Source organism: Notamacropus eugenii, chromosome 3, assembly GCF_028372415.1.
Source record: "Notamacropus eugenii isolate mMacEug1 chromosome 3, mMacEug1.pri_v2, whole genome shotgun sequence".
Lineage (NCBI taxonomy): Eukaryota > Metazoa > Chordata > Mammalia > Diprotodontia > Macropodidae > Notamacropus > Notamacropus eugenii.
The window spans coordinates 151,812,461-151,832,093 of NC_092874.1; the positions used below are offsets into that span (position 1 = coordinate 151,812,461).

The 19,633-nt window shown below is 34.3% G+C and overlaps 1 protein-coding gene across 5 annotated transcripts in view; it reads left to right on the plus strand.

Annotated features, from left to right (window-relative positions):
- The window catches only part of ORC5 (origin recognition complex subunit 5), a 94,120-nt gene that overhangs the window by 2,676 nt on the left and 71,811 nt on the right, over nt 1-19,633 (plus strand). For 4 of the 5 annotated variants that reach the window (XM_072653131.1, XM_072653129.1, XM_072653133.1 and 1 more), the window contains 5 exons: nt 1,808-1,900; nt 4,491-4,691; nt 10,376-10,450; nt 13,350-13,461; nt 15,861-15,991. In XM_072653131.1, coding sequence (XP_072509232.1) covers nt 1,808-1,900; nt 4,491-4,691; nt 10,376-10,450; nt 13,350-13,461; nt 15,861-15,991 — 612 coding nt within the window. Of the gene's footprint in view, nt 1-355; nt 434-1,807; nt 1,901-4,490; nt 4,692-10,375; nt 10,451-13,349; nt 13,462-15,860; nt 15,992-19,633 lie in introns of those variants that run through there. The other variant, XM_072653130.1, reaches the window with a different exon arrangement.

Consider the following 19,633-nt stretch of genomic DNA (forward strand, 5'->3'; position numbering starts at 1 on the left):
TAAGTATTTGATAACCTTGTCACCATTTCAACTAATGGTGATGTCAGAGGACCTGGACGTGCCTTTCTTCCTTAGTGGAGGATGAGAATAAAAGAAAAATAAGAGGCAGAGTAGTTTAGTAGGGCAACATGTGACTGGATAGACCCAGGAGACATATGGCGTGGAAAAGTATATCAAAGTGGGGGCCAAAGGCAGCCAGCCATGTTTTACTGTTCAGTCAAGATTTGGCATGGTAGATCAGTTTTGAGACAGTTTTACTGTGCCTCTTTGGAATTAATTATCTTGGGTAGTCACGGCAGACCTTTCTAACCTCTTTATATATCACTTCACTTCCCATATATTTGTTCTAGCCCAAGTGGTCCTGCTGTTTCTCGCAATCAGCATTTCATTTCCCATCTCTCGGGCCTTGCACAAGCTATCCCATATGCTCAGGGTACGTGCCCTCCTCACCTCTACATTTTAGGCTACTTAATTTCTTTTAAAGTTCAGCTCAGGTGCCAACTTCTATAAGGAACCCTTTCTGATCTCCCTAGTTTTTTGTGGGATCTAACTCAAATATTGTTGTATATCTTATATTCCTCAGTAAGTTCCTTGATGGCAGTGGCTTTTATTTTCATCTTTCTTAACCTCGTCTTGAACTTAGTTGAGGCTTTAATAACGTTTGTTGAATTGACTTGTTGAATTGAAAACACGGCTCCAAGGTAATATATGTTTGTGCCAAATTACTTATACAAACAGTAAGTGCTCTAGGGCTTCCAAGAATGAGCTTTATTTAGTCCTCTGTGATCAGGGCCTTAATTAATAGAAAGAGCTGCTCTTTGTGAGGGCATTATTGGTTGTATTCTTAAATCCTTAAGTAAACATTCAGTACACATCCTTATATGCGTTTAGAAACACTTGTGTATTGAAATATACCATATGGTTTTCATTTTGTTAACAACCAGTTGATGATGTGAAATTTTAGCACATGTATTTTACTATAGAAAGGATATCTAGGTGGTTCAGTGGATGGCGCACAGGACCTGAAATGGTTTCCTGAGTTCACATCTGGTCTCAGATATTTACTAGCTCTGTAACCCTGGGCAAGTCCCTTAACTCTGTTTGCCTTGGTTTCCTCATCTGTAAAATGAACTGGAGAAGGAAATGGCAAACTACTACAATATCTTTGCCATGAAGACCCCAAATGGATTCATGAAGGGAATGAAATGATTAAACCTCAAAAAAACTAGTTATAAACCAAGTATAGATTTTTTTATTTTTTTAAAGAAAACTTCATTTCAGCTGAGATGTAGGGTAACCTATCCTAGAACTTGTTTTTGATTCGACAACTAGGAGACTTTCGTTAAATGTTTATTGATGATCATGATGATAACAACAAAAATTTTCTAACTGCCTAACTCACTGGAGGAATATTTATAGTGTTGATTGAGTAGGAATCTCTGAAGAAAAATTTTTTTTTTCTGATCAGCTGCTGCTTTCATGAACTGTAAGAGGAGCACACAGATTTTTTTTTTTAATTGTTGACTTTAATATAGACAAATTTTATCACTGACTTTCTTTAGTAAGTGCCTGGGTGGACTAATAGTCTTTCTGTCTTTCCATTGTGTGGGGCCTTGGACCTAATGCTTCTTAAAATCCCTCCTAGTCTTGCAACCATTTTTGTTCAGCAAGAAAACATTTGCTCTTTTTATTGCAGTGTTTTGGATTGATGAAAAAATAAGCTAAATAAAAAGTTTGGTAAAGTTGAAGTTCAATACATTTGTAAATTTTGTAAATGTAAATGGATCCCTGTTTTTTTCTCCCTTAGCGCCATCATTTTAGCTTCCCATCCATCTTTATTTATGGGCATACAGCTAGTGGAAAGACCTATGTGATGGAAACTTTGTTGAAAACTTCAGAGGTAAGAGTAATATTAAACTCATTCTAAGTTGATTTAAAATGTTATAGTATGTGGAAGAAAAATACACCCTGTAGGAAATAATGTTAGAAATACTAAAAATAACTACAGATTTGGTTTAGAAACAAACATATACTATATTTGGTGTTATAACTGAAAATTTTGTGTTATAACCACTCTAGTAACTAGATTAATAATTTATTAAACACCATTGTAGTAGATTTTCTGTTGTGACTTTTTCCAGAAGCAAGAACATATTCAAGTACCTTCATTGAATCTGCCTTACAGTGTGCTAGCAATAAAATGTGTAAATAAAATCATTATAGAGTAGAAGGTATAGAAAGTTTTGGAAACTATCTACTGCTATCATGAGAAAGTGTCACTTTGAGCGTTTGTGAAATTGATAGCACTGTGTAAATAACAATGTAGTTCTTTCATTGTTGTCCTCTATTTTCAAAGGCAGAGAGCTTTTTCTATAAACTACCTTATTCCTAGGAGGATGTAGCTTATTTACAAAAGACTGAGAAGTTATCAGAAGGCTGGTGCCTCAAGTGCTAATGATTCTTTATAGAAATTCTTTATAGAAAAGTAATTGATCCCTGCAGGTTATAGTTATAACCTAGCACTTAAAGTATGTGTAAAGAATGCAGCTATATGGTTACTATTAAACTAAGAGAACCTCATTGCTTGTTCAATATAAGAAGTTTTAAATAGATCTTACTAAGTTTGTATCTGAAAATGCTATTTTCAGATGCTTCATTTTTATATATTCTAAGTAGCCTATATAAAATGTACTAGAGAATTGAAATATGAATATTTTCTATAACAATGTAGATAAAAACTGTGTAATCATTGAATTTCTGTGTTCTATAGTAGTAATATAGTGTGAATTGTCTAAAACAAAAATTTAAACTATCAACATTCACCTTTTAAATTCTAATTTTATAATACAGAATTAGTTTAAATGTATCAAAACTGTCTTTAAAAGTAGTAAATTTTTGTAACTTTAATATCTGGAGATCCACAAAGGCAGTTTGGAACAGTGGATCAAAAGCTCTGGATTTGAAGTTGATAAGACTTGGGTCATGGGTTCAGCTGCTTCTGATACATAGTGACTGTGTAACCTTGGATAAGTCATTTAATCTCTCTGTTCCTCAAGATTCTTCCTAGGACTTACTACTAATTCATAAGTTGGTTTTGATCTATAGTGGTATAGGGCAGCACTTCATAAACTGCGGGTCAAGACTTGAAGTTTAAGAAGTACTGACTCACGTGTGTTGGTCACCTGTGGAAAAAGTTTAAGAAGCCCTGGTCTGAGGAATTTTCTTACTTACCAAATAATAAATTATTTGCATGGTGACATCATCTCAAATACAGTATTCATATTGCAGGTTGCTAATGTGATTGGTATTCCTCAGGTTGACTGTTTCTAGATGATAAGTGAATTTCTAAAAGCCTGGTTAATAAGATAGGTAGAAGAATTTAAAATATCTTAAGTATAAAATGTTTTAAGTTCAGCTATCTCTCTTCTAAATCCTGACCTTTTTTCTGATCAGAGTACTCTTGCATTTTTTGGTTTGTTTTGTTTTCTTTCCAGAGTCTTTACTTTTAAATAATTAATATTCATCATTTATAATTTATCATATCTATTGCTTTTCATAGAATTATCCCCTAAAGTCCTATTGTTGATGCCTTAACGATAGCATAGAGGAAATCTATGCCAAAAGATTGCAGGCTTTGGAAGATTCATTCAAACTGGAAAAACTTTACGTTTAGATCAACAATGAATTATTTACCCATCCTCCAAGGCCTAATTCAAGGGGTCTCACCAATTTGGCCATAGAGTCCTGAATTTCTTACCCACAGCAACTGTTTCAGAGTGCCCACTGAGTTTAGAGGGTTCTGATCTGTTAGGTAAAACAAATCCTGAAATAGCAGATACTTAAAATTTGAAAGGTTAAAATACAATAGTCTACCTTTTAATTAATTTTTATTATTTTTTAAAAAACTGTTTTCCAGACAAGTTACCCCACCTACCCACTGAAATTAAGCAAAACCAGATAACAGACTGCAGCCTCCTCTGTACAATTCCACATCTGTGTTTTATTCACCCCACCCTCTCCCCTCCAAGAATGGTCCTTTTCATCACTCGTTCTCTAAAAACTACACATTTTACTTTTGTATTTTCATCTTGAGAAACTTTTCCAATGGTAGATGCCAAACTTAGTCAAGTATATGGTCTCATGTTTATTTCCAAATCTATGATGTGTGGTCTGTTGCTTTCAGACTCACAGAATGTTAGAAGAGGAAGGGATAATGGAGACCATCTAGCTCAAACTTCTTGTTTTACAGATAAGACAGTTTATTTAATAAAGTGACTTACCTAAGGCCACACTGCAAATTAATGTGAAACCTGGGACTAGAATTCAAGCTTTCACTTGACCTCAAGTTGTTAAAATTATTAATTTTTTTTAAAAATTGGGTGTTTCAACAATCATACATATTGTTAAATAGAACTGATGATTGGTTTTGTAATAGCTTTTAGAAAAAAAAGGATCAAATTGTCAGATTTGTTTACTTTTTTCTTTTTTAGCTTCCACATGTTATTGTGAACTGTGTTGAATGTTTTACCTCAAAGATACTGTTGGAGCACATTTTAAACCAGTTGAATTGTCACAGTTCTTCAAAAGATGAATGTGCCTCTTATATAGCCTGTGATTCGTTTAATGATTTTGTTCATTTGTTTAAGAAAGTAATTCAAGACCAGGGTGTGGATGATCAGACTGTATATATTGTAAGTAATTTAACTATGTTATTCTTTTTAATGACTCATTTATTATATTCATTACTTCTTAGTGTTTCAGATTGATTTTATATGTACTTCTGTATGGATTTATAACTTATATGAATTTTTTTTTATGGATCTCTCAGTATTTACATATACATAGACAAACCCTCTCCTCTTTCTAAATTCCTTGTTGTTGTCTAGGGTAGCACTATCCTCCTATTCTACTCAGGTTCACATCTTAAATGTGATTTTTGTTTCCTTACTATGTGTGTGTGTGTGTGTGTGTGTGTGTGTGTGTGTGTGTGTGTGTCCATCCTTTAGTCTCTTGCCAAGGCCTGTCAGTGCTACTTTTGCAACCTCTCAAACCCCTTCTTTAGCTTTGATGCTATCATCAGCCTGGTGGCTAAGAAAATATTTTACTTTACAAAATTCTAGAGGTGATGAGTAAAACCACAGAAGGGCAAATTGATGAATATTGGAGAAGTCCCTAAATTGGTGAGATTATAGATCTTTGTAGCAAAGGAGAGGCAACGTGGTAACAGCACTGATTGAGGAGTAAGAACATGAGTTCAAATCCTATCCCTTTGTGACCTTGGGCAAGTCAATTAAACTCCCTGGGCTTGTTTCCTCACTTGCAAAATGAGAGACTTGGACTAGATCAGGGAACCTGCAGCCTCAAGGCCACATCTGGCTTTCTGGGTCCTCGAGTGTGGCCTTTTGATTGAGTCTAAGTTTTACAGAATAAATCCTTTTATTAAGGGGATTTGTTCTGTGTAATTTGGTTTCAGTCAAAGGGCTGCACCCAAGGTCCTAGAGGGCCACATGTGGCCTTGAGGCTGCAGGTTCCCCACATCTGTACTAGATGGTCTTTGAGACCTCTTTCAGTTCTAAATCTATATGAGGATTGAAAGGTTTCTGGGTGTTTATTACAAATTTTATATTTTATCTTCTTATCATAAATTTGACTTTTTTAATAACAAGTGATTATAGTATGATGCTAATGAAACTCAAGTTGCAAGTTTAGTTTTTGAATAAGATAATTAGTAGAGAGAACTGAATTCCAAATAGTCTTTTTCGTCCTAAGGGTTGTTGGTTACATGAAAAATGGTCCATCAGTCCATTTGATTTTCATTACTGAAAAGAGAAATCACACACATGATATTAAGTACTTTTTGACTGACAATATATAGGTAATCATACATAGCGAACTACACATATGCACACTAAATTATGTATACGATAGCACTTCAGTTATCTAGCATTATTGGGAGATACAGATGCACTTAAATTCACTTTCAAGATAATTAAAACTTTTCTCTAAGCACCCAAAATGATTTAACTATTTTGATAGAAATGTTTTAAAGATATATTGCTTAAATAGAGGATACTGAATGTAATATCATTTCAGTGATTTGAACATTTTTACATTATTCCTGCTTTTTCATTTTTCCTCTCTTATTCCTTGCTGTCATTTAATATTTCCATTTAATATTTCTCCACCTTCCTTCTGGTTTGCTCCTTCTTAGCTGCTGTCTCATTTTTGTACTACCCTCATCCTGTCTTCCCTCCCTTCCTGGGCAGATTCTTCCTTCCACTAATAGAGATCCTAACCTCTTTATTGTAAAGTAGACCTGACCTACTACACTGGTCTAGTGACTCAGACTTGGATTGGAAAAAAATGAGACATTGGAGATGAGCCAACTTTTAATGGAAAAGAAGTTTACTTAACAAAAGCAGAGAAAAGATACTTTGCAAGTATGCAGTACTGGTTCAAGTGAACTTCATCCCCTTCACCTTCATGTGAAAACATCCAAGCAGGTAGTTGTGGGAACTTGGGAACAGTGGACATTCTTTGAGCTGAGGGCCACTGATTTTTGGTGTGTCAACCTGTGCCCCAAGGTTTCAATTGCTCAAGCCCTGGTTTCTTTCGGTTCTTTGAGGATAACTTCCCTGACTTTGGGATCCTAGTAGATGTTACTTCTGTCATACCCACTCATCTTGTGTGATTCTCTTCCATGTTCTCCTGTAAATCCTGTATAGATGAACCTCATAGTTTTGCGTCCTTCCCCTCATTCTTTTAATATCTCAGGACATTTAAACTGAATTACAGCAGTGTGAAATCCTGATTGTTCTGTCTTTACTGAGCCCTTAGTGAACATGTGGAAGAAAGGTCTAAAGATAGTAAGAAATATAGTCTAGGAGTGATCAAATGTGAAGGGTGGGGGAGTTATTTTAAAAGCTTATTTTAAATGCAAGATACTGAAGAAAAATTAATTTGATATAGAATATTGAAAATGCATAAAATTGAGAATATAGAATTAACATAAAAATCATGCATGTTTCATATTCAGTGAATGAAGAAAACAAGAATAAACCAAAAATTCAAATGAAGAGTATGCTTAATTAAAAAAAAACCTGATAAAATCAGCTTGTAAGTAAAATAAGCAATATGAAAACTGAATAACAGAATTTGGAGTATTCTAATTTTATTGGTTTTAATGTCATAGACTAAATTTTTAGGCACACAATTTTCTGTCTTGTTTGTGTTAATATATATTGTTAGATATTTTAGTAAGTGAAGAATTTTTCTTACATGCTATTTTTTGCTGTTACTTAATCTTTTGAGTTGCACCAACTCTTCATAATACCATTTGGGGTTTTCTTGGCAAAGATACTAGAATGATTTGCCATTTCCTTCTCCAGCTCACTTTACAGATGAGGAAACTGAGGCGAACAGGGTTAGTTGACTTTCCAAGTGTCTGAAGCCAGATTTGAACTCAAGAAAGAGGAGTTTTCCTGACTCCAGGCCCAGTACTCTGTCCACTGGCTGCACCATGCTGTTATTACACATATGTATAAGTTATCTTTTTTAAAACTTAAAAAGTTACTATCAAAAAAACCCCCAACAATTAATGGGACAGTAGTAGTTGTTTTATTGATGTTTCTGTATGAATGGAATTTGCAGATTTTGCTGTTTTCAACCCTATGAGGGGGAAAGGGCAAGTTACCTTGGATTACCTTATGATTACTATTATATTTTGTCTTGTATTGCTAGTGTTTGTGCATATTCTCCCTGACTAGATTGTGTACTCTTTGAAAAAGGGACTGTGTTTTTTACTTCTTTGTATTTCCCACAGCACCTGATAGAGACACTTACACATAACAGACTCTAAATAAATATTTGCTATTTGGCTAAAAATTTGGAATAAGAAGTAGATAGTAGGAGCTACTCATTATATGCTTCTAGTTACAGATTTTTAAAATAGTAAACTCATAAGACTGTCAAACCTTGCATATAAATTGGCAGGCTTGCAATGGGAATGCTGGTCAACAGCATATTATTATGAGTTAAATTAACTTGCAAATTATAAAGTGAAGGATAATTTCTAAGGGTACATGAATAAGAAAAACATGTGTTTATTAACATTTCTGCCTTTCCGGACATTAATTATTTGGCAGTTGTTTATAAAGGAATACAAGGCATTAAATGTTACACTATTGTCAACTGTACTGGGCAGATTATAGTCAAATTAAATACTTACGTTAAATTAGTGTTTCACTGCTGTTCTACATAATAATAGATGTAAAGAAGAATCATCAGTTTATTTGAGGTAACCTGTGTTTTCTGGGTGAGAGGATTTAAATGGAGATTGAAAGGAAAAATGCATGTTGGGAACATAGTTGAAAAGGTAATTCATTTCATTTGAGCAGTAAATTGCTTAAAATATTTCATTCCTAATTAGATTAGATAAGATTGAAATGGATGGTTACTGTTGTTCACTAATTTTTGCATGTATTTCTTAATTATAAAACAAGTATGAAAAAAATCAAAGGAAACACTTTTCCTACATTGTATCATACATTTAAAGTTTATTAAAATTTATAAGATTTATTCATACAAATTTCAAGGTTTTGTTTTAAAGAATGATGATAGGAAATATCATTGCCACTTGGGCAGTAAATTATGCAAAGATTTTTGTTGCATTGAAGAAAGGAAAATTATCTTAGGGATTTGTTTTTGTTTTGGAGATTACCTTTTTTGGAAAGGCATTTGCTTTATACTGTCATAGGATGATGAATTTGGACTAAAAATCAGGCTATTTTAAAAACTTATATTTTCTCAGAACTGTGCGTGATCTTAAAATTTTTCACTATTCAATAAAATAATTCAAGCTAGATAAATTTCATTTAATTACACCCAAAAGTTTTAAATTTGAGCTTTTAGAGGGTGAAAAGTAAATTTATTTTTAAACATTTGGGACATAGAGACTTTTGAAAAGCAATAAAAGTTGCACATTTCTGTATTTACTTTTCCAGCTAAGGACATGTTTACCCATAGAGCACTAGAACAGTAATTTTTGGAAAGAGATGCTATGTTAATTTTTTTATGTTGACATTATTACATTTCTTCAAAAGTTGAATTTTACACATGTGACTGGTAGAAACTTCATGTAGAAGTAGAAATGGCTTTGTGGTAGCAAGTGGTACGATCATTCAGTTTGTTATTATAGACCACAACTCTTCCCTTCTTTCCTATATCCTGTGTGATTCCCTTCATTATCCTTCAGTAAGTCCATTAAATCCTTTGAGGACTTCTTCTGGTTCTTTTAATTATCTTAAGCACATCTCTTGTCCCTTGTTCTCACTATATGACTGACCCACTTCCTTTTCATAATATCTGTGTTTTTTATGATGGCATTTACGCCATTTCTTTCATGCAGGTCTTTCTTTAAAATGTGCCTTTTGTTCTAGACCCAGGCCTTGAAGTTAAGATATCCTGCTTTGGGCACATACCGCCCGGTTGAACCTGGACAAGTCACTTACTTCTCAGTAGCCAATGCAGTTCTCTGGAGAGCCAGTGATGCAGCAAAGTTGTTGATCTGTATTGGTAGAGGGAGCTGCCTCACAAGGGAATTATTTAAATCAATTAAGTCACAATTCCATAACAACAAAAAAACTATGCAGAACTCTGTGCTAGGCATTAGAATACAAAAACTAAAGGGAGAATAGGGCTTACCCTTAAGTAATTTATATTTTATGTTCAGTTGAAATATATGGAATGCAAACAGGGTGTGTGTGTGTGTGTGTGTGTGTGTGTGTGTGTGTGTGTGTGTGTGTGTGTGTGTGTGTGTGTGTGTAGTAGGAAGAAAGCATTAAGGACTAAGCTGAGGCTCAGGAATGACTTTCTGAAGTAGGTGGTACATAAGGTAAGTAGGGTCTGAATTCTAGAAATATGGAACCGTTTGTGCAAAAAGAATAAATAGAGGATTTGGAATACTGTCTGGAGAATACCAAGGTGGCCATTTTGACTGGATCATAGAGTGCTTCAAAAGGGGAGAAATGTGAAATAATTCTGGAAAAGTAGATGACAGGCACTCTGTGAAGAGCTATATAAATGCTGAGCTGAGGTTTTTTTTGTTGTTAGTTTTAGAGGTAGAAAGGAACCAATGAAGATTCATGAGCAAGGAGTGACATGGTTAGAGTTGTACTTTAATAAGAAAGCTTTGTTAACTCTTCAGAGCCTGGTTTGGAATAGGATATTTGAAGCTGAACAAAAAATAAAAATTCTTTGAGAAAGTAAGATTTGAATTATAAGGTTGAATGAAAAGATCGGGTCACCGTGCTACATAGTGTTGATTGACTTAAGTTGCTTTTTACTCTGCTCAAAATTATTGCTATTTTTTTTTAAGGTGCTGGATAAAGCAGAATATTTAAGGGAAATGGAAGCAAATCTACTCCCTGCGTTTCTTAGGTTACAAGAACTGGTAAGTGAATTGGGCTTTATTTCAGGAACATATTAGATAAAAACTTAGATTTACAAAATAGGGGAATTGTTATTACAAAAAAATTTCATCCAGTTTCACTTGTGCTTACATATCGTTTTTCAAGTGCTGCATATTAGTTGTACACAGAAAAGTATACTTATGACATTTTTGGATCTGCATCTGCTTAGTATATTTTACTTTTATTTGACATATTGACGTGAATTCTTCCCTTCTCCTTCTTACCCTCATTTCCGCCAGTATTGATTTTCTGTAAAGTATGCAGTACATGTTCATCGAATGCAATATTTCATCACTTTGAACTCTTTTGCATATATCTCATGAAGCAAAATACTTAAGAACATTACAATAAATGTAGCAGCTAGTTTGAAAGTGAAATAGACTTAGTATTGTTGAGCACAGAGCTTCTTGAGACACTTAGGTACGTATGAAAGTAGCACCATTAATGTGGCAAATGGAGGAGTTGGTATTTGAGCCATAACTGTCTCCCTAAGTTGCCCAGACTAACTGAATGCTTTTCCCAAAAATCTCTTGTGGAGGGGGAAAGGTATTTCTACAAAGCTGGCTTACCCAGAAAACCTCAGAAAAGCACTTTGATCCTTTTACAAGCCAATGTTCCCTCTGATTTTTTATATTCATCTATGGAATGAATTTTGTAACCTACTGTTTTTATTTATTGTATTGAAAATATTAACATGGTGTATCTTTATCTACCTATTGTAGGTAAAGTTTTTCCTTGGTGTGTCTAGCCTGTCCTTTCTGTTCTCATTTACCCTTGAGGTAAATTATCTCCCATATTTACACTTTAACTAAAACTCATCTACATTATTGTGTTACCACTCCAGGTTTTCTTTGTATTTTTAAATGCTTTAAAAATAATGATAGAATGACAGTTATCCCTTTCTGGTAAAAGAATTTCAAACAATAAGAGACAGATGAGGGAGGTTTTGAGGATGAGATAAGAGACTAGAGAAGATGGCACAGGTATCTGTTTAGGCTACGACATGAAAGGGAACAGAATTTTCACATTTGGCTAGGGTATAAATGTACAGTACTTTGTTTTAGCTTTGATTGAGGACTTTTCAATGCCTATGAAATGTTGCTCTTGCTAAGGCTGGACATGTAGGTTGTTAACCTATTTTAAGTGTTTTAGAAGTTGAGGTTGATTTCAAAGAGACAGTAGTTGACCTAACTCTTTTCACCTCCAGCCCTGTTCTGCTTGTGAAGAGAAACCCTAGACACAGTTGCTGGGATTCTATTTTTGTCCAAGTTACTGTATACGGTAGAAGATTTCACATCATCACTGGATTCTCATAGCCTTGAGACTTGGAGTGTGATCTCCCTATCATAAGTCTTCTTAAGTGGCTGACCTTTCCTTTTGCCTTTCTTAGCCCCTGGATGCTAGGATCCAGACCCCACGAGTGGTAAATCTTTTTCCAGTATCATTAGTTTCCCAGTGCTTTTGTATTACCATATTCATGCTGTCCCTCTCCCTGCCCTCCCTTCATACTAGTGTTTACCAAACAGGCTATCTACAGATTTATGGTGTGTAAGATTGTATTGTATTAAGGCTTTTGGTATTTAGGTGAGAAAGCAACTGGATATACAACTTAAAGATCTTTTTAGTAGGATAAAGGAGTCCCAGAGTTTTGGAGAGTCAGATTTGGGGGAAAACAAGAAGAATATCCCCCTCTGTACAAACAAAGAAAATACATTTCCTAGGACTTCCCATAAAGCAAGGAAAATGTATTAGGCCTGAGGGAACCTCCTTCTCCCTAATGAACCCTCCACCATTCTTTTTTTTTTTGTATTACTATTTGATTTTTGCTCTTCATATGAGGCTACAAATAAAAATTTCAGTAATGGTAAAATTCATTTCATACTGAATACACTGCCAGATAAATAGATGGATGTTTGGCATTATAAATCACTTTTAGACAAGAAACATATTCTATTGTTCTTCCAAGATCCTGCTGGCCAATAGTTTTTAAATCTGGTTTTAATAAATCAGTATTTTTTTTTATCATTAATCATTTTTAAATGGAAAAAGCTTAGTGATTTTTAGTTAGAACTGTTTTTAGACTCACAAATATTTTTCTTCCCTGGAAGAATATATGCAGAGTTTTTGTTTTTTTTTAAACCACTGAATTTCTTGGATAGATGGAAAGAGGCATTTGGAGGTGATTATCCTTTTTTTTGTATGATGCAGCCAATAGGCTCTCTATGAGATGATTATTAATTTATTGAAATGTTGTCTTTGTCTTCGAAGAGAATAATGAAGACTCATTACTAAATTTAAATAAATTTAAATCCTTTGAAAAATTTGATCTTTTTTTACTTAATTCTTCTAAAGTTAGATGGACTGTAATTCTTACGTGTGATATGTCTTTGGAATCTTCCCGGTTTTTCTATTTTACTTAAAAAGAGGAAAAATTTTAGAAAGTAATGCTTTTCACATTATTGGTAAATATTGATTTTTTAAAAATATAATCAACTTTGTTATTGAAAGATGCAGTTGTTTTTAGAGGGATACATTCATTCCTAACAACATTTTTTATAAAAAGCTCTAATCTTAGTCAAGCAATGTATATTCTTAAATTAGTGTAAAAGCAATACGTTTTGTGAGATATGTTTCATTCAAGCAGAGTACCTGAATAACAATTAAAATGACAAGAGTTTTATAGAAATTTTGGATAATTATGAAAACCTGCAAATGTATGAGTCCTTGATTAGAATGTCTAAAGATAGCTTATTAATATGCAAATATTTTATAATAAATTGGAAATTTGATAATTTTCTGAATGAAAAATCCAGATGGAATCACTATTCTGATTACAGTTTCAATATACAAGGTCACCTTATATTCCTTTTTCTTTTACAGACCAACAGAAACGTAACTGTTATCTTTCTCAGTCAAATTGTTTGGGAGAAGTTTCGACCAAATACTGGATGTTTTGAACCATTCATCATGTATTTCCCTGATTATAGCATAGGTAAATGCTCATTTTTTTTTATTCCTTTCAGAAGTGAGTTTTTAAATGGAAATATTTAAAATTATCAGTTTTTGGGAGACAATTATCAACATGTTTGAATGAGGAGATCATTTAAAAAGTAAATTCTGAAAGGGAAATGCAATATCACTGTGGGGTGTGGGAAATCTGGCAGTCAGTGGAAGGGAGCATTTCAGTGTAATGATCTTTGTATCCCCACTTACATTTGCTCACATGTGGAAAGCGTTGTGTACTTTGCAGACATTTAAATGTGTTTTTTAAGTCTATGAGATTCTTCCTTCTCTGTTAGTGTGTTTTGCCATATATGCTAAAGGGCCTGATTTTTTGGGTAGTATTTAGTGTTACCCTGTAGCCAAACAGTTTGGTAGATTAATAATATGGCCTGACCTACTCTCAGAACTTTGAGTATGTTTTTCGGTAGTGACTGTGGATTTTTACCGATTCGTCCACATTTTTTTCACCTATTCCCTCAGTACAGTTACAGATTTTCTAAATGCTTAGTATATAGTCTGTGGCTATGAAATGTAAGAGGCATTGTGATACAATAAAAAAACCAGATGTAGGAATGTCATATAACCTCTAGACTTAAATTTCTCAAGTCATAAAGTAAGGGGATTGTATTAGTTGAAGTCTAGGGCTCCTTCTGGCTTTGGCCTCAGTTTCTTGGGCCATAATGTCACTCTGATCAGCTGACCTAACCAACTGCTGTCATTCATTACAAAATTTTACTTGTTTTCACAAGGGGGAAAAAACTCATTTGGAGGAAAGGAAGTTACGTGAATGTCCATGCCCCTCCCCACCTCTCCCACCCCCATATCATACCAAAGAAAGTCAAGGGCAATAAGGATTTATATATTGCCTACTCTGTGCCAAACACTGTGCTCGGGACTTTACAGGTATTTTACTCAATCCTCAAAGTAATCCTGGGAGTTAGGTGCTGTTATGATCCCCATTTTACAAATGAGAAAACTGAGGCAGACCAAGATTAAGTGACTTGCCCAAGGTTATACAGCTAGTAAATGCCTGAGGCTGCATTTGAACTCAGATATTCTGATTCACATCTCATTGTTCTTTCCACAGACCACTTAACATTTTATCTCACATTCCACCTCATATGTATAGTGTGTGTTGTTTACATACATGTGTAGATGCAGTGCAGTCTTTATTATGATTTATAATTCATACACATATATACACACACATATATATGTAAATATAAATATACAGGCACATTTTCTTTATACTGTGCCTTTTCTTTAAGGAATGAATATCCCTTTAGAAAGGATTCTCTAAATCCTGAACACTACAGGGTAAAGTGAAGAAACTACTGGCTTGGCTCTCAATGTTGTTTGGCAGTTTGGGGTTCTGGTTTTTGATCTATTATATTTGAGATGCCTTTGGAACATCTAGTTAGAGTGATTAAGCAGATAGGTGGTGAGATAAAATCATCGTATAAAGATAATGGCACTGAAGAGATCCCTGAGAAAGTGTATATAGACAAAGGACAGTAACCCAGGATGTAGTACCAGCAGAAACTCATGGTTAAAGGGAATAACACAGAAGATGATTCAGTAAAGAGGACATAAAGAGCTATCAGCCAGCCAGGAAGAGAACAAGGAAAGTTTCACTAAAACCAAGAAACGAGAAAATACCTTTGAAAAGAGTGTGATTAATAGTGTCACATGATGCAGAGATGTGAGATGGGGAGTACAGAGATTAGGAAGGAGAAGACCACAGCCAGAAAATGTATGTCTTTTGTTTCTAAATTTCTGTTGTCATATAAGAAAGTTAGGAGCAGAGAGAGATGAATTTTAAGGCTCTTAATGTAGGAGAAAGAAGAATATGTTTAAAAAAAGAGAGAGAGAGAAAGGTAAGGAATGAGATCTTTGAAAATGGATAGATTTATTTAGAATTTTGGAATTCTTTTTGTTTCCTGAAAAGCTTTTAAAGCAGATGATCATTTTTTTTGTTTGGTTTTTTAACCAAATTATTTTCTACTTAGAATACCTAACATGATAGAATATTCAACTCTGAATATAGACCTGCATCCAATTTATCCATTTAGATTTTTTAAGTTATTTACTTTGCTAAGGTAAATAAGGCTTTTGAGATCTACTTTAGAAAAATTCCTCTTGTTTTTTTTGTCATGCTTACCACTTAATAAGCTTTGTAGCACTAAGGCAGACATATAACTCCACCTCCCATGTTCCCCCATCTTGGTTTCAAAATTTAATGTTGCTTTCCTATTCTAATGGGTTTACAATTCTTACAACTTTTCATGACTTCATGTATTGTTTCAGAGTGGTGTAATAAAGTATTGAAAAATATATGTCTTAAATGCTTCATAAATCATTAAGAACAAATTTGTGTTTATGGACCAGGACATCTTCAAAAGATTTTGTCCCATGATCATCCTCCAGAGTACTCAGCTGATTTCTATGCTGCCTACATTAATATTCTGCTTGGTGTTTTCTACACTGTCTGCAGAGACCTAAAAGAACTCAGACATCTGGTGAGTGATCGTGTAATTATTTTCTTGTTTGTAATTACTTTTACTTTGCTATAAACTATTAAAAATAACATAGTCTATGAGCTAAGGATTTATTCTTATATATTACATTATTTTCACTGGTTTAAATCTCTCTCTCTTTTTTTGCATGCTAAACTCATGACCCATAGGTTATCAGTCAATAAATATTACGTGCCTGTTATATGCAAGTTACTGTGCAAGATGCTCGGAATACAAAGACAAAATTAAATAGTCCCTCCCTTCCATGAACTTCTATGCTTTGGGGGAGATCTGTACATAAATAAATGGGGTATGTGTGTCGCATACACATATGTGTGTCGTATACACTTATTCATACACATATACATGTGTATATACTATATATGGATATAGAATATAGATAAATGTACAGAATAAATATAAAATAATACATAGTAGTTAGGAGAGAGTATACTAGTAGTTGGTGGAATCAGAAAAGGCTTTGTGTAGAAAGTGGCACTTGAATTAAGGAGGTAAGGGATTTTTTTAGCGGGAGTATATTTTAGTTACAAATGATGGCCAGTGCAAAAGCATACAAATGGCAGATGGAGTGGTTTATATGATGAATGGCAAGAAGGCCAGTTTGGTGGGACAGTAGTGTGGGAAAGAGACTGATATACAATGAAACTGAAAAAGAGCTAGCTTGTAAATACCTTTAAAAATCAGACAGGATTTATATTTGATCATAGAGGCAATATGGAGTTACTGGAATGTATCCAATAGGGGAGTGGCATGCTTAGACCTGGGCTTAAGGGGGATCATTTTGTCAGCTACATGAAGGATAGATTGAAGCAGGAAGATACTTAATAGGGAGACCGATTGGGAGGCCATTGTAACACTCCAGATCAGAGTTTTTGAGGTCCTGAGAAAAGCTGATAGTTGTGTGAATAATGATAAGGGGATGATATGAGAGATGTCATAAAATAGAAAGTGTATCTGTGTGACTTAAATCTGTGGTTTAATAAATATTTTGACATGATCACTGAACTCTTTCCACTTTGTATGTTCAACATTCCAAAGGTCATTCCAAGAATTATCTGTCTTTTTTTTAAACTATCACCTACCCACCTGTAAAGAGTAATAGAAAACAGTAAGAAAATAGACACATAATTTAGTAACCAAAAATTTAGACTTTTCTCTTAGTTTATTTTGAGTTTCTTTTATATATGCTAACTTTTTATCTAAATGGAAGGAAACATACTTAAATCAGAAGCTGTGAATTCCAATTTTCATTAATCATTGCTTATATTCCTTGGATAAATGTCAACTTCTGTTTTAAAATACATTCTAAACTTTTGGAAAGTTTTGTATTAAATATTTAGAACCCCAAATTGGAAATACTGAAAGATAGAGAATAATGAAAATTGAAAGTATAAAAATACCGAATTTAAATAAAAATAGAAGCTGGTCTTGGGAAAAAAGCTAATAATAAACTTAAAAAAGGAAGTGGTATATACCATTTTGAATCATCTTCACAGACCATAGGAGAGAAAAAGATACCTTAATCCTTTACCACCTCTTCAAAGGGATACTTTTGATGAAAGAAAAAGACTTTTTTGGTCAAAATTATTTAATTAGCTTTATAAAATTTCAAATGAAAATTTTTTGGATAAGTTAATAAAAATATAAATGAATATAGACCTGCATCCAAGTACTTTTTATCCTATAGAGTAGGTGATTTAGTGGATTTTGGGGAGTGTTTAGTGACCAGTAGGTGAAAGGATTAGAAGTACACTTCCTCTAAGTATTTGTCAAGGGATACCAATTCTTACTTTTATTGAGTCCCTTGTGATGACTTTTTTTTTTTTAAGTTATTTGTTCAGTATTTGGGTTAGTATGACCCTTGAGGAATTAGTTACATTGTTGCACATATGTAAATCTTTTTATATAGTGTGGATATTTATAAGTACTAAGAGAGAGATCTATCTATCTATATGTAGTTATAGACAAATATCAGGTCTTCTGGAAAGTTGATACATGGGACTATGCTGTAGAACCCTAATGGAGGGAAGCACAAAGGTAATCAGCGCATCAACAAAGTATTAGTACTGTATGGTGCTTTATGTCCAGGAACCAAAAGTTGTCTTCTGGTAGCACCTGTAAGGCAGGAAGTTATGTCCTTGTGAGGTGCTGGGTGTGCTTGACAGCGACTACTTCACCTACTTTAATGTACAAGTCATATCCAGCATCACAGTGCAAACAACAGGATTTAGCAAATAGTAGTCACATTGTACTGTTTCCCATTTCTAACTTTATGAAGAGACTAGAGACTCTTAAATTTTATATTTCTGGTGTTGTCTCTTTAAGCAGAGGAAGGATTTGACCTACTTGAAAAAGTGCATTTTACATCATCCCTTAACCACTGTCACATTCTCTAGGCTGTGAAGTGGCCGCACAATAAAAGACTTTAAAACTGTAACTCCTTCTGGATTTCCACATCTGAAATTCCATTCTGCACCATGACACATGGGACACTGAGGAAGACATCATCATAAATGGTGGAAATTGGATGCACTCTCTTGAGATTCTTCATAATATTTTCTATCAGATCTTCCACAGACGTGCCAGTGGCCAAGGAAGTGTAGCCCTTAAGTTTGATCATCTCATGAGCACTTTCAACTACCTGTGTATAAACATCTTTCCAGTGCTTTCAGTCAGCATAAGTTCCTAAAGCAGGATAAAGATTCTTCAGAGGGACGCTGGCAACGTTCACACCACTGCACACAGGGACACTGCAATCTCCATGTTCCCCAAAGACCCATCCTTGACAACTTGAAGAATGGACACTGAGTCCCTCCCCCATTAAGTAATGGAAACCAGCAGGATACAAATTGCAACCACTTCCAATGACATTGTTTTTAGGAAAGCCACTTGGCTTATGTCAAGTGTCATATGTCAAAAACCTGTTGAATTGGAAATAGTAAGCAGCTTGCAATTAGGTCTGTATTTAACTCTATTGGGAATGATGAATTTAAAGATATTCACATTGTTCTAGACCAAATTAAGATGACTTCCTCCCTCCTGCTGATGTGTCCCAGCCATAACAACAGCGAGCTCTGAGTTGCAGTCACACTGTAGTTTTTGTCACAAGCAGTCTTTGGTGTTCTGAGGAAAAGGCTGCTATGTTGGAGATGCATCATCTCTCTCTTTAGTTTCTAAAGGGCAAGTTCATTAGCCAAATCCTTCATTAAGGCATTGATGGCACATGCCATGTTAACTGCACCAACCCCAACAATGATCTTGTTATGCAGGTCTTGGTCTTCCTTTAGGACATTCACAATCAGCTTCTCTTTGACAATAGTTCACATTTTGAAGGAAATCTAAACTTAAATGAGGTTGCTGGTCAAACTGAGAGGAGTTCTGAATTAGATGCCATAAATACTCTTTCATGTTTACCTTTCTATGTTTCTCTTGAGTTTTCTGTTTGAATATCATGTTTTCTACTCAACTCTAGTCTTTTTATCAGGAATGCTCTGGGATTTGGCTATAAATATTGTTGAGACTTTTCATTTTGGGATCTCTTGGAGTCAGTGATAAATGGATCTTTCAATTTCTATTTTATCATCTGGTCGTAGGATATTGGGTAGTTTTCCTTGATGATTTTTT